The following is a 21,804-nucleotide window of genomic DNA, read 5'->3' on the forward strand; positions in this document are numbered from 1 at the left end:
AGAAATAGCCTTCCGAAAGGCTATTAAATCCTGGCTATTCCGGCAGGCCTCGGGCTGTTGACCTCATGACTGAGGTCCAGCCCCAATTAGATTGGGTGTTATGTGGTTTTTTTTTAATCTGTGTCTCCTCGTTTTTTAACTTTTTACTTTTTAAAATGTATTTGTTGTAAGCCGCCCGGAGTCCTTCGGGATTGGGCGGCCTATACATTCATTAAATAATAATAATAATAATAATAATAATAATAATAATAATAATAACAACAAAAATGAAGCCTACAAATACTTAGGCATTCTGCAGTTGGATAACATCAAGCATGGAGGAGTAAAAACTATTGTCAGGCGAGAATACACCAACAGAGTTAGGAAAATTTTGAAATCTAAATTGAATGGTGGAAATACAATCAAGGCCATAAATACCTGGGCAATACCAGTTATAAGATAAACAGCTGGTATAGTTAACTGGACACAAGCTGATTTGGACATTTTGGATCGAAAAACCAGGAAACTAATGACAATGCACTACAGTTTACATCCATGTGGTGATACTGATAGACTATATACCTGCCCCGAAAATCAGGTGGCAGAGGATTATTACAAGTGAAGCAAACAGTTGAAGAAGAAAAACATGCACTGGCTGATTATTTAAAAGAAAGTCAAGAACATCTATTAATCGAAGTAAAGAACAAAAATCTACTGAAGGCCCAACAGATGAAACAAGAATACAGAAAAGATGTGATAAAATCAAGAATGGAGAGTTGGCAGAACAAAACACTGCATGGCCAATTTCTGGAAAAAATAAAAGATAAAGTGGACAGTGAACAAACTTGGTTATGGTTAACAACAGGTACATTAAAGAAAGAAACAGAGTCACTAATCCTGGCTGCGCAAGAACAAGCTATCCGCACAAATGCCATTAAGGCCAAAATCGAAAAATCCTCTGATGATGCCAAATGCAGACTTTGCAAAGAAGCTGATGAAACTGTTGATCACATACTCAGCTGCTGTAAAAAAATCGCACAGACTGATTATAAATTGCGGCACAATTCAGTAGCACAAATGATCCATTGGAATTTGTGCAAAAATTATAATATTAAAACAGCAACAAACTGGTGGGAACATCAGCCTGAAAAAGTCACCGAAAATCAGATGGTCAAGATCTTGTGGGATTTTCGCATACAAACAGACAAAATACTGGCACATAATACACCAGACATCACACTGGTTGAGAAAAATAAGGTCACAATCATAGACATCGCAATACCAGGTGATAGCAGGGTAGCTGAGAAGGAACATGAAAAAATTGCAAAATACCAGGACTTAAAAATTGAAATTCAATGACTATGGCACAAACCAGCAGTGATAATTCCAGTGGTAATTGGCACACTGGGTGCTATTCCAAAAGCACTGGAATTACATTTAAAACAGTTAAAAATTGACAAAATCACCATGAGTCAAATGCAAAAAGCCGCACTGCTTGGATCTGCACGCATATTACGAAAATACGTTACGACGTCCTAGGCCCCTGGGTGGGGCCCGACTAGTAACCAATGCCAAATCCGGCGAAACAACTGGCCGCTGTGATACAATTGTATAATAATAATAATAATAATAATAACAACAACAACAACAACAACAACAACAACTGATCTCATTGTCTTCATTTTGCTCTGCTTATGGTATGATAATAGAGTAGGTAAATTCCAAGATCACATGAACATTCTCTCAGAAAAGGTCCTTGCAACTTCCATTTCGGAAATATTTTCCCCCATGAGTAGGTATTAAGTCCACTGTACCAATTACCTAATTTCCTCCTCCACTTTTATATGATGAAGCTGTCTTCAAGTCATGTCAACAATCTGTTGGCCCTCCTGTGGCCTTTTATCATATTGCCACTTCATCTTTGATGTATTTTTTTAGGCAAAATTGTATTGATTGCAGTTCTAAACTTTGTTTCTGTTATAAAATGAGAATCTTTAATATTGTTTAGGAGCCAGATTGTTTCTTTATTGGCTTCATTTAACAGTTTTTGAGAGGAGTTCCAACATGAACCTCAAATATGCTTTCAAGTTTTGCAATGCTGATATAAAGACTTTGATTTTTTTTTTTCATTTTATTCTTTGGCCAAGATTACAAATGTTTCATTTTCTTTAGTTTTCACTTCTTTCCCGGTATCCTTCTTTTTCTTCCATATGTTATCCATATTTCTATAATTAGTTTGTGTCTTCAGGTAAGTAATAGGAGGAGGAAGGTGTGCTGGTTATGTTCACCACCTTGAGTTATTTGTAAAAATAAACTTGGGATATAAATAAATAAATTTAAATCTGTTTTGTTGTGGGGTCCTTGGTGCTCTCTGAGCTTACCTGCTTTCTTTCAGACATTTCATTACACAACGAGGTAACATTGCCAGTGGTATAGTTTTAATGTTTTAGCTGCTGCTATTCCTTTGGAATATTTATTGGGTTGTTATTGCCTTTTGGAACAAATATTTTATCCATTCAACTTCATTTTTAGCTATAAGTTATTATGGTTAACATCATCTCACTGCCTACCTTTCTCAGCTATTGTCTCTCCAGTTTTCAAATTAATAGATATATACCAAAAGCTGGTCTTAACTATTCTCCATGCTACAATCACGGTCTGAGAACAGGCTGGTATGAATTGTAAATATAAATTGTTTCCAACTTTATCTCAAATATGCTACCTGTTACATTCCTCTTTCTCCATCATAATAGAATATAGAACATAGAATCACAGGGCTGGAAATTATAGCCATTAATTAAGGTAACATAATTTACATGTATGAACTTTTTATTACTTGCAGCTCACTAGTCCTGTTGATAAATTATCTTTAGCTTGTAGATCTGGACTGATTTAATTTTTCTTTTTTGGTTATACAGTATGTGTTTCATAAAAAAAGTTTAGCTTGGTATTAACTATTCTTATAATATTTGCTTATTTTTGTTTCAGGAATGTCATTTGCCTTTATATGGAGATTGGAAATTTAGGCCTTTTAGAGAACATCTTACCATTATAAATATAACTAAGGAAGATGAAGGAATTTATATATGCAGAGCTAAACATATATATATGGGAAAAGAATATAATATTTCACGGGCCATCAAACTAATTACTTTTGGTATGTATTTTTCATCTTGGAGTTATTGGCATATCACAGAATAGAATTTATTTTATAAAATAAATTGATTTTTAAAAAATCTATGGAAACTGCAACCTAAATTTGCAATATAGCCTTGTTACATTATTTCCTCTGTCTGAGATACTATAGTGGTGGGATTCAAACAATTTAACAACCAGTTCTCTGTCCTGATGACCAGTTGGGTAAGTGTGGCTGGGTGGTCATGTGATTGGGTGGGCGTGGCAAATTTGACATCATTCATGTTGAGGGGCAATTCGCCTTGCCCGGCTTCTGATGACCATGAGGATGTTGCAACAGTCATAAGTGTGAAAAATGATCATAAGCCACTTTTTTTCAGTGCCATTGTAACTGAATGGCCACTAAATGAACTGTTGTAAGTCGAGGATTACCTGTACAAAAATACAAAAAGCTTCTTTGCTTGAAAAAAGCTACCCTAAATACCAATCATTAGATTAGAAATGGGATAATATACACTGAAGATCAATGATAGCCACAGCCACCATGGAAACCTAAACCATTCTGTCTGAATACCTTCCTTTTCATCAGCAATACCTGCAACCTGAAGTTACAAATCAGGCAGGGTGCTAGAGCACCTTGAGGATTTAAGATAGTTAAAATGCAATGATAACTATCAGCAGCCAACTCTTGCTCATAAGGTGAAGCCTTTTAGGAGAGATGTCATTTAAGCTCTCCAGAAAGTGGGTGGGCACACTTGGGCTACAAAATGCTGAGCTAAAGAGACAAATTAACAAAGTATATAGGGACCCAGGTTCAAGTGTCTGCCCTCCCACGCTTGTGAATCACAACAAAATTAGTACATGCTCCCGATATCTAAATAAACTTCACACCTGGTGCCATGTTACTAAGCCTTATTATCATGAGAGAAAACTAAAACAGATTGAAGGATCCACACCCCTACCTCCCTTTTAAAAAATCTTACTATCAGTGAGCAATCATGTGCCTTGGCCACGCTGAAGCAATGAAAGAGACTCCTGTCCCAAAGGTGCTTTTTCAAGAGGCAACTGGACTTTCTGGAAAACCAAGGAAGCCAGCATCTAGGATTAATTACATTTGTTAAACAAGATTAAAAAATCCAACTCCTTGCTGGCCTTCGAGAGACAAACTAATTAAAATCAAATAACAAAATACACAAAACAAGCTTGTAAATTATAAAATGCTGTAGAACAAACTGTATAAAAATCCCTGCAGTCATCAAACCAATGAATATTTCTTCCAACACTCTTGAAAAAAGCACCTTTGGGACAACCATGACCTGGATCACTGGAAAATCCCCATACGCAAGAGACTCCTGTGCTCAGTGAACTGACAAATCACCCTTTCACACTCAGGAGAAGCAATCCTTAGATCCATTTGCACCACTTAAAAATAGCAGCTGGTCTCATTCACCTCACAAGATATCCTAAGGAAATCATCCAAAGGACTCAGGGTGGCGTACAACATTAAAAAAAACCCACATATTACAAAAGTTAAAAAGGAAATTAAATAAAGTATCCAAAAGCAAACCCAATTAATATTAACAATACAATTTTAAAAATTAGATTAAAATTAACAATTAAATTAATCATTTATTTTATTCTGTTCAGGCCAGGCCGGCTTGCTGGAAAAGCCAACTTTTTAGGGCGCGTTGGAAGGACCGGAGGTCAGGGATTATATGAAGCTCCGGGGGCAGCTCATTCCAGAGGGAAGGTGCTCCCACAGAGAAGGCTCTCCCCCTGGGGATCGCTAGCCGACACTGTCTGGCCGACGGCACCCTGAGGAGGCCAATTCTGTGGGATCGCACTGGGTGGTGGGAAGCTACTGGTGGCAGAAGGTGGTCTCGCAGGTACCCTGGGCCTAAGCCATGGAGCGCTTTAGAGGTCATGAATCGCACCCGGAAAACAACTGGCAACCAGTGCAGGCCACTAAAAGGAGTGTAACATGGGAGCACCTAGGTACCCCCATGATAACCCGCGCAGCCGCATTCTGGACCAGCTGAAGCCTCCGGGTGCTCTTCAAGGGCAGCCCCATGTAGAGTGCATTGCAGTGGTCCAGGCGAGAAAGGACGAGGGCATGAGTGACTGTGCATAGAGCATCCCGATCCAGAAAGGGGTGCAATTGACGTACCAGGCGAACCTGGTAAAAGGCCCCCCTGGTCACGGCTGTCAGATGTTTTTCTAAACTAAGCTGCGTATCCAGGAGGACTCCCAGATTGCGGGCTCTCTCTGAGGGGGCTAAAATTTCTCCCCCTATCATCAAAGATGGAACAAGATGCACAAATTGGGAAGAAGGAAACCACAGCCACTCAGTCTTGGAGGGATTGAGCTTGAGCCTGTTCCTTCCCATCCAGATCCACACAGCCTCCAGGCATCGGGACATCACGTCGAGGGCATTGTTTGGGTGGCTTGGAGTAGAGATGAAAAGTTGGGTATCATCAGCATATTGATGATACCGTACCCCAAAACCACGGATGATCTCGCCCAGTGGTTTCATATATATGTTGAACAGAATTAGCCCCATAAAGTGAAAAGAAAAAAAAAGGCTGTTGCAAGGAGATTTCTTTCAACAACCAGTTCGCCAAACTGCTGGGAAAGTTCATTTCTAAAAATTAAAATAGCATTGCAATAGATTTTATAGTTACTTATTTTCAGTATTTTTTATTGTTTTAGGAATATCAAAGAAAAATATTCCAGATATAATTTATCCAAATAACAACTCAATTGAAGTAAAACCAGGTAATTACTTCATTTGAAAAAGAAACCTTTTTTTAATAATCTTAGGCAAACTCTAAGTTATGGTTATTCACCCACTATAATTATTTATGAATTGTAGGTTCCAGATTTGACCTGGTATGTAATGTCTCAGCAGATCCTCTGGATGAAGAAGTAATTGTAACCTGGATATTCAATAATGAGGTGTTAAATGCAGATGAGAAGGATAAGTATGTACAACATGTCGTTTTTCCAGGGGCTTCCAAATTATTACATTTTCACTCTGTGCTGTGGGGTTAGATATTTACATAAATATGAAACAAGCCTCACTGTGAAATAAATTCATTTATCTGCAATAGCTTGTTGATTTAGTAATAGTGTGCCAATCTACAATACTAATAGGAATTCCTAAAATGTACTTCTTAATGCTTTCCAGACATTTTATAGTAAAATGGAGCTACCTATCTTGAGGGTCTTGGCATTTTTTCCAGCAAATAACAAGAAGTTTTTGTATTTTTAAACTCTGTATCTGGCATGTTCCTTCAATTGAAATCTGAATATGTTCTGTGAATTTCCAGTATTTATCATGTTATTTAGTTTTAGGCAATAGGTGCACTGTTGTCACATGAGTAGATAGTATTAAACAGATATATTTAATAAAAATATTTCACGTTTCTTGTATTACATTATCCTGATATTCTTATGCCACAGTAAATCTTGATAACCAGGTGCTGTATGTAAGTGAAACAAAAACTGAGGCTTTGCTTACTGGGCAAATGACAAGATCTAAATTTCTATTATGAATACATATAACTTAATTTAAATGTGTTCAAATTAAGATGCTGAGCATGACCCAATTTATATAAATCAATATAATTATCATTAATTCTTTTCTTCTTTTGTTTTTCCATTTATATTTTATTTTGGTGTTGTAAGGGTTGTTTCTGGAAAACGAATAATAGACGTAAAGTTAAATATTTCCAAAATGAAAGACAGAGATTATGGGAAATATCTGTGTGAAGTATGGTCTAAACATGAGATGCAAGTAGCATATGTAGTGCTAAACTATCCAGGTAACTTTATGTATAAGTCTATATAGTTATGTATATCTTTTACCTATCTAATATAGAGAAAAGGTGCTTTGCTTGTTTATAAAGACAAACATCCATGAGAATTTTGCTAGTTTTTATGTATTCTGTTATGAAACACATTTTTTTTCCTTTTTGAGGAGGCTGGAATTCTGAAGTTTCACATAATATTAGATCATGTTCTGGGATGGGCGCTGTAGACTTTTACTTATTCTAATCTAGAAACAGTCATTAACCCCAAATGGTAAAAGGGAGTTGCAAACGATAGCCGCATAACCACTTAAAGTAATGAATTATAAGTTATTACATTATTACTACGGAATTGTATATAAATAAAAAAACATTGTTTGGAAAAATATTGCTGAGATATTTTCATCTTGTAAAGCTCTGCTTAGTCCCATAGTCTAATGGGGGGAAAACATCACTATCTCAAAAAGAGAGAGGGGGGGAGAGGGAGAGAGAGAGGGGAGAGAGAGAGAGAGAGAGAGAGAGAGAGAGAGAGAGAGAGAGAGAGAGAGAGAGAGGAGGAGGAGGAGGAGGAGGAGAGAAGAAGAAGAAGAAGAAGAAGAAGAAGAAGAAGAAGAAGAAGAAGAAGAAGAAGAAGAAGAAGAAGAAGAAGAAGAAGAAGAAGAAGCAGCAGCAAGTGTTGACACTTGTTCTATCTAGAAATACTTGGGGTAGATTAGGAAAGCTAGGTAAATCAGAGTTGGATAATGTGGCTAGAGGTTTTTGCTAGAGCTTTCCACCAGTGACATTCTGTTGGCTTTCTCGGCGGACCTTCTCTTCTGTAAGAACATAATGCCCATGAAAATGCCCAGAGGACAGATTAAATGAAGAAGTTGGCTGCGTATGCCTTTTTGAACCACTGCTCCACCCCTGGAAAGCTTTTTGGAGTTTGATGATATCAGGGTTTCCTTCCTATAGAAAGCAATTGATACAACTGCTAATACAAATATTTTTATTTATTAAAAATAAACTGAAAGCTTTATTTTTCTATTGACTTTGAAGTGGTATTATGCTTTTGTTATTTTATTTTTGTATCATTTATAAATCTTTTTGAGACTGAATGACACATTATTTACTAGAATAAATAAACTTCAAAGTTATGATGAAAAGTAATGCCAAGCATCATCAGCTTAATCATCTTCTCTTTGGCAATAAAAGGTGTTAACTTGGATAATTTTCAGACATTAGAAGCCCCTTTTCAAATGAATGAAATATTTTATGAGAATTTGCTTAGAAAAATGAAAGTAAAATAGAAATTGTATAAATCTTATGGCACTTAGTAAGAATGTTCTCTCTTCTCTTCAATTCTCTTCCCTTCTCCTCCCCTCCCTTTCTCTTCTGTTTTCCCTTTTTTTTTGCCAATACAGCTCCAAACGTTCAGATTTATGTGATTGGAGGATTGATTTCACCATTGTTTATTATAGCAGCATCACTGCTTATTTACAAATTTTTCAAAGTTGACATTATCCTTTGGTACCGGGATTCTTGCCAACATCTCAGCAAAGGAAGTAAGTTCGGCTTCAGTGATTTGATGCCCTCTGATAAAGAATAAGGATTTTGATGCTTTCTAAACAGTTTGCAACTTTTCTTTGACTGTTAATCTTACTATTTCTGCTCCAAGAGACGATTACAATGTATTGTTAATAGAAAGAACATACTTTAGTGTTTTGGAATTGCATCAAAGGTGGGTTGCTCCTGGTTCGGCCCGGATCAGGCAAACTGGTAGTAGCGGCAATGGGAGGCTCCTGGACACATTTGGAACTTCAAACTTCCAGAAGGAAAAGATGAAGAAAAGAACCAAGGAAGTCCAGTTGCCTTTTGGAAAAGCATTTTGGGTTAAATTCTTGAGATAAACTACCATACTTTTGAGAATAGTCAGTCAGACAGTAGGGTGCAATATTACTATTTTGACTTATTCTATGAGTTGCAGACAAATACAATAGTTACTGAGAGAGAGAGAAGTCTTTTTGTCATATAAAAAGCCTGTGTTTTTGAATGAATGATAAATTTGTGAACAATGAACCCAATCTTGGAAGATTTTTTATTACAGATTTCTTATTACACATACACACACACACACACACACACATATGTGAGTGTGTATACATACATACATACATACATACATACATACATACATACATAATCTCAAAATTATTCTTCCAAATATTAGTTTGTTTAAAAAAAGGAACTTTTTTTTTTCATTCGTAGTAAAGCTATAGCGTTTTGGTGTAAAATATTTGGGGAAATTAGTAACATCAATAAACAATGGATTAAAATGTTAGGCCTGCTGCATTTATTTACAGGAATTGAACTTAAAAACCAAGGATTTATCTATTTCATTCGTAATTCAATAAAAGCAGTGGGGAAAAAGAAACCAAAGTGAATGACAAAACTGAAATTCTTTGATTGTTTTATCTACTGATTTTGTTTCCAAGTAGAATTTTTGAATTGTAATTTTGAACTTACAAATATTTCTGTGCTTCAAATGACACTAAGTGACATTAGTATTATGTCAGGTATGAAAGGAATGGAAAAATGATTTGAATAGTAATACTTTGCTTAAGGTGTAGTTTGAAAAATTAGATACTGTATTGGATTTTCACTAGTGTCTTGGCTTTCCTGTAAAGAATTTTAGCTCTAACATACATACATGCATACAGCTTTGCTACCTGTATTAGCTTTCTAACAACCCCGTAGACTAACCCAAGATAGTGTTAATACTAGATTATTCAGGAAGCTTTAGTAAGTGTCAAATTTTGAAACGCTGCAGGCCTGATATTTTAATTCTGCTGTTCTAATTGCTAGGTCTTAACCCAAGTCCAACCTAAATTAACTTCCAAAATATATTCAATCATTGATCTAATATTAATCTTCATAAGTTAGATGTTAAGTCATAAAAATGACAGGGAATATTCGGTTAATAAGCTTACATTGTGGCATTTTTTTCACACCATAACATTTAACCTGAAGTTAAATAAGCGCCATCTGTTTAATTAGTGATATTAAAGTATTGTTTGATCTATGCTGATGTCTTTTTATGTCTTAGCTGGATGTATTATTGCCTTAACTAATAATTCAGGGACATGAAATGTTAATTTCTATAATAAATTATTCCTATAAATGTTCTAGTTAACACAGAGTTGGTTTTTCCCCCTTTCCTTCTAGTTTCAGATGAAAAAGTCTATGATGCATATGTATTATATCCTCACAATGTATCAGGCTGTGTATATTTGACAGAAACCTTTGTCTTCAAATTATTACCTGAAATCCTAGAAAAACAGTGTGGCTACAAGCTCTTTATTCTTGGAAGGGATGATGTGCCAGGGCAAGGTATGTATCTTTAATATATGCACTTAGAATTTTTAAACTGTTCCTTAAAAGGCAACTCTTAGGTAAATATTTGAAATGTTGATCTGGTGATAATAACGCTTATAGCATTCCTGAGTGAGGTTTAAAACATGCACTACTTTAAGAACAAATACAGTTGTGTCCCTTGAAGAATATATGGGTAAGGATAAAAGGATTCCTGTTATCACAGCTAGAACTTCATATACATTCAAGGATTAGGGCATAATTATTGGTGGAAAATGACTTCTGTGGAAATGGATAGATTCCCAAGATTGTATTTGACAGAATAGAATTGACTTTAGTGAGACTACCCAGGTCAGTGCAACTTACAAGCTACATTAGGACTTATAGTCTTCCTGTCTTTGAATTAAAAATATTTGGACAATAAGAAGTTAAATTGTTGCACAAAGAATTTCAGCTGTAAAAGTTCAAACTGATACAATTACTTTCAGTAAGGCTGGTATGCTGAATGAGCTCCTACAGGTATAATTTAAAATGAAAAAAATATTAAATTCCAAAATATCTTAGGAGGATGTACAAGATTTGAGCAGCTAGATACAATGGTAAAATATGGAATTTATAATTGAGTCCCCACCATGAACATACATGTATTTGCGGCATATCAGGGACTGATGATATATTGTATAGCCTAGAGAGAGATCATTATGCTGAACCATATATTTATAAGACAAAAAGCTGATTGGAACCCATATCTTAGAACAGCATGTTTTATGTGCAGTTAGAATATAAATGTTACCTGTAAACTGGCCTCCTTATTGAATAAAATAATGCAATTCAGAGAAGTATGTATTATACAGATATGAGTGAGGTAAATTGTAAAGATGATGAGATGACTTCATGTTATCACATTACAAAAAAAATGTGACAAAATTTAACAAAATAATATGACCTTACAGCTAATTAATAAAGTGTTAGTTTATTATATTGTGTAGCATTCATGACATCACCTGGTAAGGCTGGAACAGAAACCATCTCAAACTCTGAAGTTCCAGTGGCATCCCAAATATTGTCCTTAGATGGAACAGGAGACTAAGCTAGAACAGATGTATTTGTTTAAATGTTGAGGGAAACAGTTTAAGATATTGTCTTTTCCTGGATGAAGGTGGAATTGTCTTATTAGTTTCCAGGCCTCACTCTTGGTATTTCATTGCATCTCATCTTCTAAGGATAATTCTGAATAATCTCTCCCTTGGCTTTTTTCTCCTTATGACTTCACTGTTTGGAGTCATGTATGGCTTGAGCATTTATCTGATCACTAAAAAAGTATTTTGTCCTTAGTACTTCCCTTCTGGAATTCACTTCCTTAGGAAAGTCCCTTTCCTTTTATTTACTATTAGCCCCAAGATACAGACCAGACCAAGAAAACAATTTCATATTAAGACTATAAACTTTTATTCAAATTGGCTATAGTAAACAGAAGCTTACAAGTCTCCTTGTGGTTTACCCTCCCCCTCCTATATTACTATGAATTTGGGATATTTCTGTTTGAGATGTTTCAAGTTCCTCCTTCATGGCTTGGATTAAGCAATATTTTCCTTCTTACTACTGTGTTGTTCTTTATTTGCTTCTCTTCACCAAGATCATCACTTCTTTATTCTCCACATTTGTTTTTTACCTTTTGGATTTTCAGTTCTTTATATCCCTTGAATCTAGTGCTGTTTCCGTATCCTGCTGTCATTCTTCTCTTTCTTTTATTGTACTTATTTTTCAATGGCAATATTAGAATCATTTTCCAACAATAAAATGTTTAAAAGTCTATATCTGTTGACTCATTCAAAAATCCTTGCAATATTATTTGGTTGGAATTCTATGAAAATTTGCCAATATGGTTTATCCAGGTGTCTCCCTGATCTCTTCCCTCAAAGTCCTAGTTTGGATTTTGTTTTTCTATATCTTCACCCTGCTTCAGTTCTTACTGCAACCTGCTATGTATAAACTTATTTAACAAACAAAATGGTTAATATTGGAAGTGCTCAATGTATTTTATAGCCATATTGTCACCACCAGAACAGCCTGATTCATCTTGCATTCTTAAAAGGTAGGGTTTGCCCTCATTGAAGCTAGATTATGAGTTTGCTCTCCATAAGTAATGTGGAAGAAGCACCAATGCATAATCAGGACTGTAACATTTCTATTAAAATTCAATGAAATATACAGGAAAGTTAGCAGCTTATGAGTAATGTTTGTTAATCTTGTATTTATCTGCAGTGGTGATTTCCTAGGTAGATTTTCTTTGGACAGAATGACAATTTGCATATATAACCATTTTCAAAACTTTAATTAATCTTGGTTGATTCATACTGGCTAAGCAACCTCCCTATCTTCAATCTCTTGAGAAATTTGCCTAATGCTAGTTAGGAAGGCCTAAAGTTGAAAAAGGAATATTGATTATGAGGCCAACATTGCATTATTTAGAACTTTATATAGTAAAAGACAAAGTGATTAATGATGTGCAAGAGCGTAAAGAATTAAGGAACCACACTGCTCTGGCTGTGTACCTTTCTTTTCCACACTATCGTTTAATTGTTTAAACATGTCTACCTGGAGAAATGTCTCCTAATGTCTCTTGGTAGTTTTGAAAAACTGTCATTAAAATGACTACCTTTTTTCCTTAGAGATATCTGCATTGTCTTTGTATTTGGGTTCTTTGTATGTTCTATCTGCTATGATATTTTGGGCAGAAAAGAGAGGTGTGATGCATAATAATAATAATAATAATAATAACAACAACAACAACAATAATAACAACAACAACAACAACAAATGACAAAATCACCATCAGTCAAATGCAAAAAGCTGCACTGCTTGGATCTGCACGCATATTACGAAAATACATTACGATGTCCAAGGCCCCTGGGTGGGGCCCGACTAGTAACCAATGCCAAATCCGGCGAAACAACTGTGATACAATTGTATAATAATAATAATAATAACAACAACAACAACAACTCCGCCGTTGCTGGTCCCAAGCCCGGATGAGAAAGGAGGAGGGTTGGGGTCAGGTTGGCAACTGGCCCCATAAAAAAAACCCCGCCAACCCATACAATATGGTGAAAGAAACAAATAAAAATTTTATACCACATCGGTCGTCACGCGGGTTAACAAGGGCCGCGGCGGATGTTGAGGTCCCTGGACATCCGTCGACAAGTGGGCTACAAGTGGACCAGCCAACAAAATGACAAAAATATAGTGCAGATGAAAACCGTGCCATAATGGCCTGTTACTACAACTCAGAGCCAGGAAAAAGAGGTTATTTAAAGCGAATGTATGAATTATGGAAACAACAATATCCAGATTCAAATGTTAGTGAACAACGACTAGCAGATCAAAGGCGATTTATTATACGGAATAAAGTGTTTAGTGAAGTTGAATTGTATAATAATAATGATAATAATAATAATAATAATAATATATTATTTTATTAATGTATTATTATTATACAATTGTATCACAGCGGTCAGTTGTTTCGCTGGATTTGGCATTGGTTACTAGTCGGGCCCCACCCTGGGGCCTAGGACGTCATAACGTATTTTCGTAATTTGCGTGCAGATCCAAGCAGTGCGGCTTTTTGCATTTGACTGATGGCGATTTTGTCAATTTTTAACTGTTTTAAATGTAATTCCAGTGCTTTTGGAATAGCACCCAGTGTGCCAATTACCACTGGAATTACCACTGCTGTTTTGTGCCATAGTCGTTGAATTTCGATTTTTAAGTCCTGGTATTTTGCAATTTTCTCATGTTCCTTCTCGGCGACCCTGCTATCACCTGGTATTGCGATGTCTATGATTGTGACCTTATTTTTCTCAACCAGTGTGATGTCTGGTGTATTATGTGCCAGTATTTTGTCGGTTTGTATACAGAAATCCCACAAGATCTTGACCATCTGATTTTCGGTGACTTTTTCAGGCTGATGTTTCCACCAGTTTGTTGCTGTTTTAATATTATAATTTTTGCACAAATTCCAATGGATCATTTGTGCTACTGAATTGTGCCGCAATTTATAATCAGTCTGCGAGATTTTTTTACAGCAGCTGAGTATGTGATCAACAGTTTCATCAGCTTCTTTGCAAAGTCTGCATTTGGCATCATCAGAGGATTTTTCGATTTTGGCCTTAATGGCATTTGTCCGGATAGCTTGTTCTTGCGCAGCCAGGATTACTGACTCTGTTTCTTTCTTTAATGTACCTGTTGTTAACCATAACTAAGTTTGTTCACTGTCCACTTTATCTTTTATTTTTTCCAGAAATTGGCCATGCAGTGCTTTGTTCTGCCAACTCTCCATTCTTGATTTTATCACATCTTTTCTGTATTCTTGTTTCGTCTGTTGGGCTTTCAGTAGATTTTTGTTCTTTACTTCAATTAATAGATGTTCTTGACTTTCTTTTAAATAATCAGCCAGTGCATGTTTTTCTTCTTCAACTGTTTGCTTCACTTGTAATAATCCTCTGCCACCCGATTTTCGGGGCAGATATAGTCTATCAGTATCACCACGTGGATGTAAACTGTAGTGCATTGTGATTAGTTTCCTGGTTTTTCGGTCCAAAATGTCCAAATCAGCTTGTGTCCAGTTAACTATACCAGCTGTGTATCTTATAACTGGTATTGCCCAGGTATTTATGGCCTTGATTGTATTTCCACCATTCAATTTAGATTTCAAAATTTTCCTAACTCTGTTGGTATACTCTCGCCTGACAATAGTTTTTACTTCTCCATGCTTGATGTTATACAACTGCAGAATGCCTAAGTATTTGTAGGCTTCATTTTCATTGCATTTAATTAGTTGGCCATTGGGCATTTCAATTCCCTCACATGCAGTGATTTTGCCCCTTTTTATGGATACAGTGGCGCATTTTTCCATGCCAAACTGCATTGAAATATCGGTGCTGAATACTCGGACTGTGTTTGTCAATGATTGGATTTCTATTTCTGACTTTCCATAGAGTTTCAAATCATCCATATATAGTAAATGCGAAATTTTTTCAGCTTCTTTGGCAGTTTGGTAGCCTAATTTCATTTTTTTAAAGATTACTGATAGTGGGATCATTGCGATGATGAAGAGAAGAGGTGAAAGTGAATCACCCTGGAAAATTCCTCGCTTGATATTAACCATTCCGTAGATCTCATTCCCTACTGCCATTCCCTTCTCCATTGTTTCATCGCCTTTTCAGTAAAGGATGTAATATTTTTGCTAATGCCAGTTGTTTCTAAGCATTTTATGATCCAACTATGTGGCAGTAATCAATCCAGACCATATTCAAGTTCGTTTTTCTGTTCTTACAATTTTCTAATATCATTTTATCAATTAGGAGCTGATCTTTTGTGCCCCTGCTCTTTCTTTTCTTGCCTTTTTGCTCTACTGGTAAGATGTTGTTTGTTTCCAAATAATCCATCATGTTATCTTCAATAATGCCTGTGAGTAATTTGAAGGTTGTTGGCAAGCATGTTATTGGTCTGTAGTTTTCAGGTGTTGTTCCTTTAGTTGCATCTTTCTGAATCAAGTATGTTTTTCCAGTTGTCAACCATTCATCAATTTGGCCCTTTTGTAAAATTTCATTCAGTTGCCTGGCCAATATTGCATGTAAACTGGTCAGATATTTGAGCCAGAAACCATGTAATTGGTCCTTTCCAGGTGATGTCCAAATCTTTACCTTTTTTACTCGATTTTTGACCATCTCAGTTGTTATTTCTAATACTTGCATTTGTTTGTTGCCAATGCATTTCTCAAAGTCATGTATCCACTTTGCCTCCTTATTGTAGTTCTTTGCATTTTCCCACAATTCTTTCCAGAATTCAACTGTGGCCTGCTTTTCTGGTTTTTCACTTTTGGTGTCACCATTCACATTAAGACTTTGATAAAAACGCCGTTGGTCTGATCGAAATTGCTGATATTGTTTATATTGGATGATTTGTGCCTCATAGCTTTCAATTTTTCTAGCTGTTGCTGTTATCTGCTGTTTTACAGTCTCTACAGCTTCATTGATGTTTCTTGTATCCAATCTATATCTTCTGATTAGCCGATCTATGATTTTCTTGTTTTTAAGCCGTTGCTCATGCATGTTCTTTAAGTTACTAGCATCTGCCCTTAATTTTTTGATTTTTTGTTCTAATTGGATTTTCCACTTTGGCTTTGATGCTTTTTCTGTTGTGTGACTAGGTACTTTGATTTTAATGCCTAGTTCATTAGTGACTATTACAGCTGCGCTGTACATTAACTGGTTCGTTTCCAAGATGGATCCTGATTCAATTGTTGAAAACACTGCATTAACCATTTTCATGATAGGGGCCAAATTTTCTTAGGCAGAGTTTTTAGTGATGGTAAACGTTGCCTTTCCTCATTAAGTAGAAAATGCTCCATGATCTTATCCTTCAATTCTTTTTATTTTTGAGTTAGTTCATCAGTTGGTTCAGTGATAACTGGTTCTAGTGGTGGTGATGTTATTTCCTCCCCGAGAGCTTCTTCTGGGAGTTCTACTCTAATGTCTTTAGTTGTGTCTTGAATATCAGTTATTTCCGCTTGTGATATTGTTTTTTTGGTTTTGCAATTTGCCTGAATTTCCTGAAGTTCAACTTCACTAAACACTTTATTCCGTATAATAAATCGCCTTTGATCTGCTAGTCGTTGTTCACTAACATTTGAATCTGGATATTGTTGTTTCCATAATTCATACATTCTCTTTAAATAACCTCTTTTTTCTGGCTCTGAGTTGTAGTAACAGGCCATTATGGCACGGTTTTCATCTGCACTATATTTTTGTCGTTTTGTTGGCTGGTCCACTTGTAGCCCACTTGTCGATGGATGTCCAGGGACCCCAACATCCGCCACGGCCCTTGTTAACCCACGCGATGACCGATGCGGTATAAAATTTTTATTTGTTTCTTTCACCATATTGTATGGGTTGGCGGGGTTTTTTTAAGGGGCCAGTTGCCAACCTGACCCCAACCCTCCTCCTTTCTCATCCGGGCTTGGGACCGGCAACGGCGGAGTTGTTGTTGTTGTTATTATTATTATTATTACTGGTGCATAATACACCAGACATCACACTGGTTTAGAAAAACAAGGTTATGATCATAGACATTGCAATACCAGGTGCTAGCAGGGTAGAGGATTCATTATTATTATTATTATTATTATTAGTAGTAGTAGTAGTAGTAGTATTATTACACAATTGTATCAAAGCGGCCAGTTGTTTCGCCGGATTTGGCATTGGTTACTAGTCGGGCTCCACCCAGGGGCCCAGGATGTCGTAACGTATTTTCGTAATATGCGTGCAGATCCAAGCAGTGCGGCTTTTTGCATTTGACTGATGGTGATTTTGTCAATTTTTAACTGTTTTAAATGTAATTCCAGTGCTTTTGGTATAGCACCCAGTGTGCCAATTACCACTGGAATTATCACTGCTGGTTTGTGCCATAGTTGTTGAATTTCGATTTTTAAGTCCTGGTATCTTGCGATTTTTTCATGTTCTTTCTCGGCGACCCTGCTATCACCTGGTATTGCGATGTCTATGATTGTGACCTTATTTTTCTCAACCAGTGTGATGTCTGGTGTATTATGCGCCAGTATTTTGTCGGTTTGTATACGGAAATCCCACAAGATCTTGACCATCTGATTTTCGGTGACTTTTTCAGGCTGATGTTCCCACCAGTTTGTTGCTGTTTTAATATTATAATTTTTGCACAAATTCCAATGGATCATTTGTGCTACTGAATTGTGCCGCAATTTTTAATCAGTCTGCGCGATTTTTTTACAGCAGCTGAGTATGTGATCAACAGTTTCATCAGCTTCTTTGCAAAGTCTGCATTTGGCATCATCAGAGGATTTTTCGATTTTGGCCTTAATGCCATTTGTGCGGATAGCTTGTTCTTGCGCAGCCAGGATTAGTGACTCTGTTTCTTTCTTTAATGTACCTGTTGTTAACCATAACCAAGTTTGTTCACTGTCCACTTTATCTTTTATTTTTTCCAGAAATTGGCCATGCAGTGTTTTGTTCTGCCAACTCTCCATTCTTGATTCTATCACATCTTTTCTGTATTCTTGTTTCGTCTGTTGGGCCTTCAGTAGATTTTTGTTCTTTACTTCGATTAATAGATGTTCTTGACTTTCTTTTAAATAATCAATTATTATTATTATTATTATTATTATTATTATTATTATTATTATTATTATTATTAAGTACTCATTTGTCTGTGTAACTAGACTAGACAATAGGGGAAATGAAGTTTTTTCAGAAGAAGGCAATTGCAAACCATTTCCCTGTTTTTACTAAGAAAACTAGGGAGAGGTTTCCATGAAGTCATTAGGAATTGAGATTATTCAATTCAATTCAGTTCACTTCTTTAGATTCAAGAAACACTATTCATAATGTCTAAAATTAAGCAATGTTTATAAAAATGTATGCCTTACCTGGCCCATATTGATTCAGGGTTTTTTTTTTTAATTCACAGCTGTCATTACTATTGTGGATAAAATGATCAAGCTAAGCAGAAGAGTGATCATTATTTTAATGCCAGATCTATATTGTGGTGGCATGCAGAGTTTGTTGTCTGAACAGGAACTTGCAATCTACAGTGCTCTTATCCAGGAGGAAACCAAAGTTATACTTATTCAGCTAGACAAAATAAAAGATTTCAATAGTATGCCAGAATCCCTCAGATATCTTAAGCAAAAGCATGGCATACTCACATGGAGGGGAACTTTTACAGAAACCACTGAAATAGCAACTACAAGGTTTTGGAAGAATGTGAGATACCAGATGCCAGCCAGCCCAAGCTCACTTTCCCAAGACTTGCATTTTTTGCCAATAACTTTTCACTTGTCTCAGATATCAGACAGATGATGTCAAAGCAACACTTGCAGTGTTTACTTGAAATCTATTCCAGTGGATCCTTATAGATTCACAAACACGTGCACCTGCTAGTGACTGTTCCAAATCTGGGATCAACAGAAACACAATTCAGAACTGTATTTTCTGAAAGGGTATTCACCCATAGACTGTGAGGTGCATGAGCTACTTGGGCAAGTGGCAAAATAATGTGAATGCTGCACAAGGAAGAAGTCAAAATTATTTTTGCATACTATTATTTTACATGCAAAATAAGTGAGTATATAAGGAGCTATTCTATAAGAAAACTTTATATGAAAAAGAGTTTAAATCTAAACCCTAAGGGTTTGAACAAAATGGTAAATACTGATCTAGCACTGATGTTTATTATAACTATCAGCAAGGATTTAATTCTTGAATTTCAAGCCTTTTAAGGGTGAACTCTAGTCCTTCCTTTAACTGGTATCGTTCCTAGAAATTCTATTGAAAAACAGCCTGTATGGCTTTAAGTTGATAAGATGGGCATATTTCTGTCCTTTGAACAACAGTGTCTATACAATACACCTTTGCTTGTACTGCCTTAATTAAATAGAAGATTCAGGATAGTTGTGAAAAATATGTTGGCATGTACTTACTCTCTGTATAGAGTTACTATATATTCCAAATACACTACATATGGAATCTGGTACAATCCATATACTATGGGTGTTACTATAGTATCTCCAAAGGAGAAAAATAGAAATGACATATTTAAATAAATTGCCTTACCAGGAAGCAAGGGTAAAACGTGGTTTTTAATTTTAGTTTGACTTTTTAATTTTTTTAACTTTTGTTATTAAATGAATTATTTTGAATTGAGTGATTTGTCACTAGTCCAGGAACAATTGTTATATTTCAAATCACTAAATATATGCAATGCAAGCATTTCACCTTATTTTCAGAAATTGTATTTTGTAGTATGGGAGCCCAGATTTAATAATTTGATTATATAGCTAATTTTTGTATAATTAGGGTACAATTGTACAAATTATTCCTGTACTTGTCATGTCCAATTTTCAGACACTGCCTGGATAAGTTCCTGAAGTTTTCTTGCAAGATTTTTGATGTGGGTTATCATTGCCTCAGGTTGAGAGAAAGTGTCTGGCCCAAGATTTGCTTGATTGGCTTTGTGCTTAAGATGAGACTAGAACTCACAATCTCCTGATTTCTAGCCTGATGTCTTAACAAATATACGACACTGGCTCGCATACTATTTTTAATAATAAAAATGATAAAGGGGGTCAAAACATGGTTCTGAGGCCTTGTGTAACCCATACAGCCATGGGGTTGATTGGTGCAATGGGAGCCCTTGCCTTTGTCAACTACTGTACAACAGGGTTTAATTATTCTTGCCTGCTTATTTTTTAAAATAATTTGTAACTTTAACATTTCAATATTTATATACTGTTTTATATTTTGATATGTTATTGTACATTGCTCAGAATCTCTCCTTGCGAGAGATAACTAGTTCAGAAATGTGAAATATAAATATAAACAAACAAATAAATCTTATAAACCACAAAATAAAGCTATTTGTATGAAATCTTTGTGTCTTTGTTATGTAATGTGCTGCAACACTCACCTGAGTTCTGAGAAAGGCACCTGAAGAATGAAATTAAATGGGAAAGATTAAAAAAATTAAAACCACTGTATCAAAGGCTTTAGAAAACCTGAATGGGAAAATACTGACATGAAATGTTCAATAATAATATTTTATGTATCCATCTGAAAAGACCAACAAAATTTTGGACATAACAGACCAGTCAGCTGCAGCCTTTGTCATGATTAATGCTCATCACAATACCTTATTTAAATAAAAGCTACTGCATGCTTTATGTGAACTTGATTCAGAAAATTCTTCGGTTATAAAGAATGTGGGGGAGATAGGACAGTTTTTCCAGTGATATTGTTAAAGCTGTGGAATTGTCTTAGAAAATGAGTAGAAGTGATCTGATATAATCATTTTCAGCCATTTGTATCTTAACCCTCATACATAACTTTGTCCAAAACCCTGAGTCCCTAACACTTAGAGCACTTAGACTTACATGCTTCACATGCTTTACAGCCCTCTCTAGCGGGTGGTTAGAATGCAGTATTGCAGGCTAACTCTGCTGACTGCCAGCAGTTCGATCCTGACCGGCTCAAGGTTAACACAGCTTTCCATCCTTCCGAGGTCGGTAAAATGAGGACCCAGATTGTTGGGGGCAATATGCTAACTCTGTAAACCATTTAAAGAGGGCTGTAAAGCACTGTGAAGTGGTTTATAAGTCTAAGTGCTATATCACAATATTTGGGCAACTGTTTATAATGATTTTACCTTAAGGAGAGAATATCAGAAAAATGTAAAAAGAAAAAAGCAACTGAAACAAATCAACCTTTACTGAAGAATAATCAGGAACTATAAAATTCACAGGAATTATGCTGTGGACATTCTAGCAGCCTCTAGCTAATCCTGGCAGATCTCCAAAAGTTAAGCAGGCTCAACTTGGAAATCTTAAAAATATTTTGGAAAAAGGCAGAAACTGCCCGCATTTATGTAGCTGCCAATAAAATTGAATAGTTAATAGTTTAATAAACGTTAGATTAATTATTCAAATCAAATTGACTGCAAA

At 35.8% G+C, this 21,804-nt stretch overlaps 1 protein-coding gene across 1 annotated transcript in view; it reads left to right on the forward strand.

Annotated features, from left to right (window-relative positions):
* LOC116514750 (interleukin-1 receptor type 1-like) overlaps nt 1-19,379 on the forward strand; it is a 40,610-nt gene extending 21,231 nt beyond the window's left edge. Inside the window, exons 5-11 of the mRNA XM_032226436.1 lie at nt 2,968-3,136; nt 5,824-5,889; nt 5,987-6,095; nt 6,802-6,938; nt 8,327-8,467; nt 10,128-10,292; nt 18,777-19,379. Coding sequence (XP_032082327.1) covers nt 2,968-3,136; nt 5,824-5,889; nt 5,987-6,095; nt 6,802-6,938; nt 8,327-8,467; nt 10,128-10,292; nt 18,777-19,168 — 1,179 coding nt within the window. The 3' untranslated portion in view covers nt 19,169-19,379. The remainder of the gene's footprint in view (nt 1-2,967; nt 3,137-5,823; nt 5,890-5,986; nt 6,096-6,801; nt 6,939-8,326; nt 8,468-10,127; nt 10,293-18,776) is intronic.
* Nucleotides 19,380-21,804: the final 2,425 nt, after the last annotated feature.

This window comes from Thamnophis elegans, chromosome 11 (assembly GCF_009769535.1).
Source record: "Thamnophis elegans isolate rThaEle1 chromosome 11, rThaEle1.pri, whole genome shotgun sequence".
Lineage (NCBI taxonomy): Eukaryota > Metazoa > Chordata > Lepidosauria > Squamata > Colubridae > Thamnophis > Thamnophis elegans.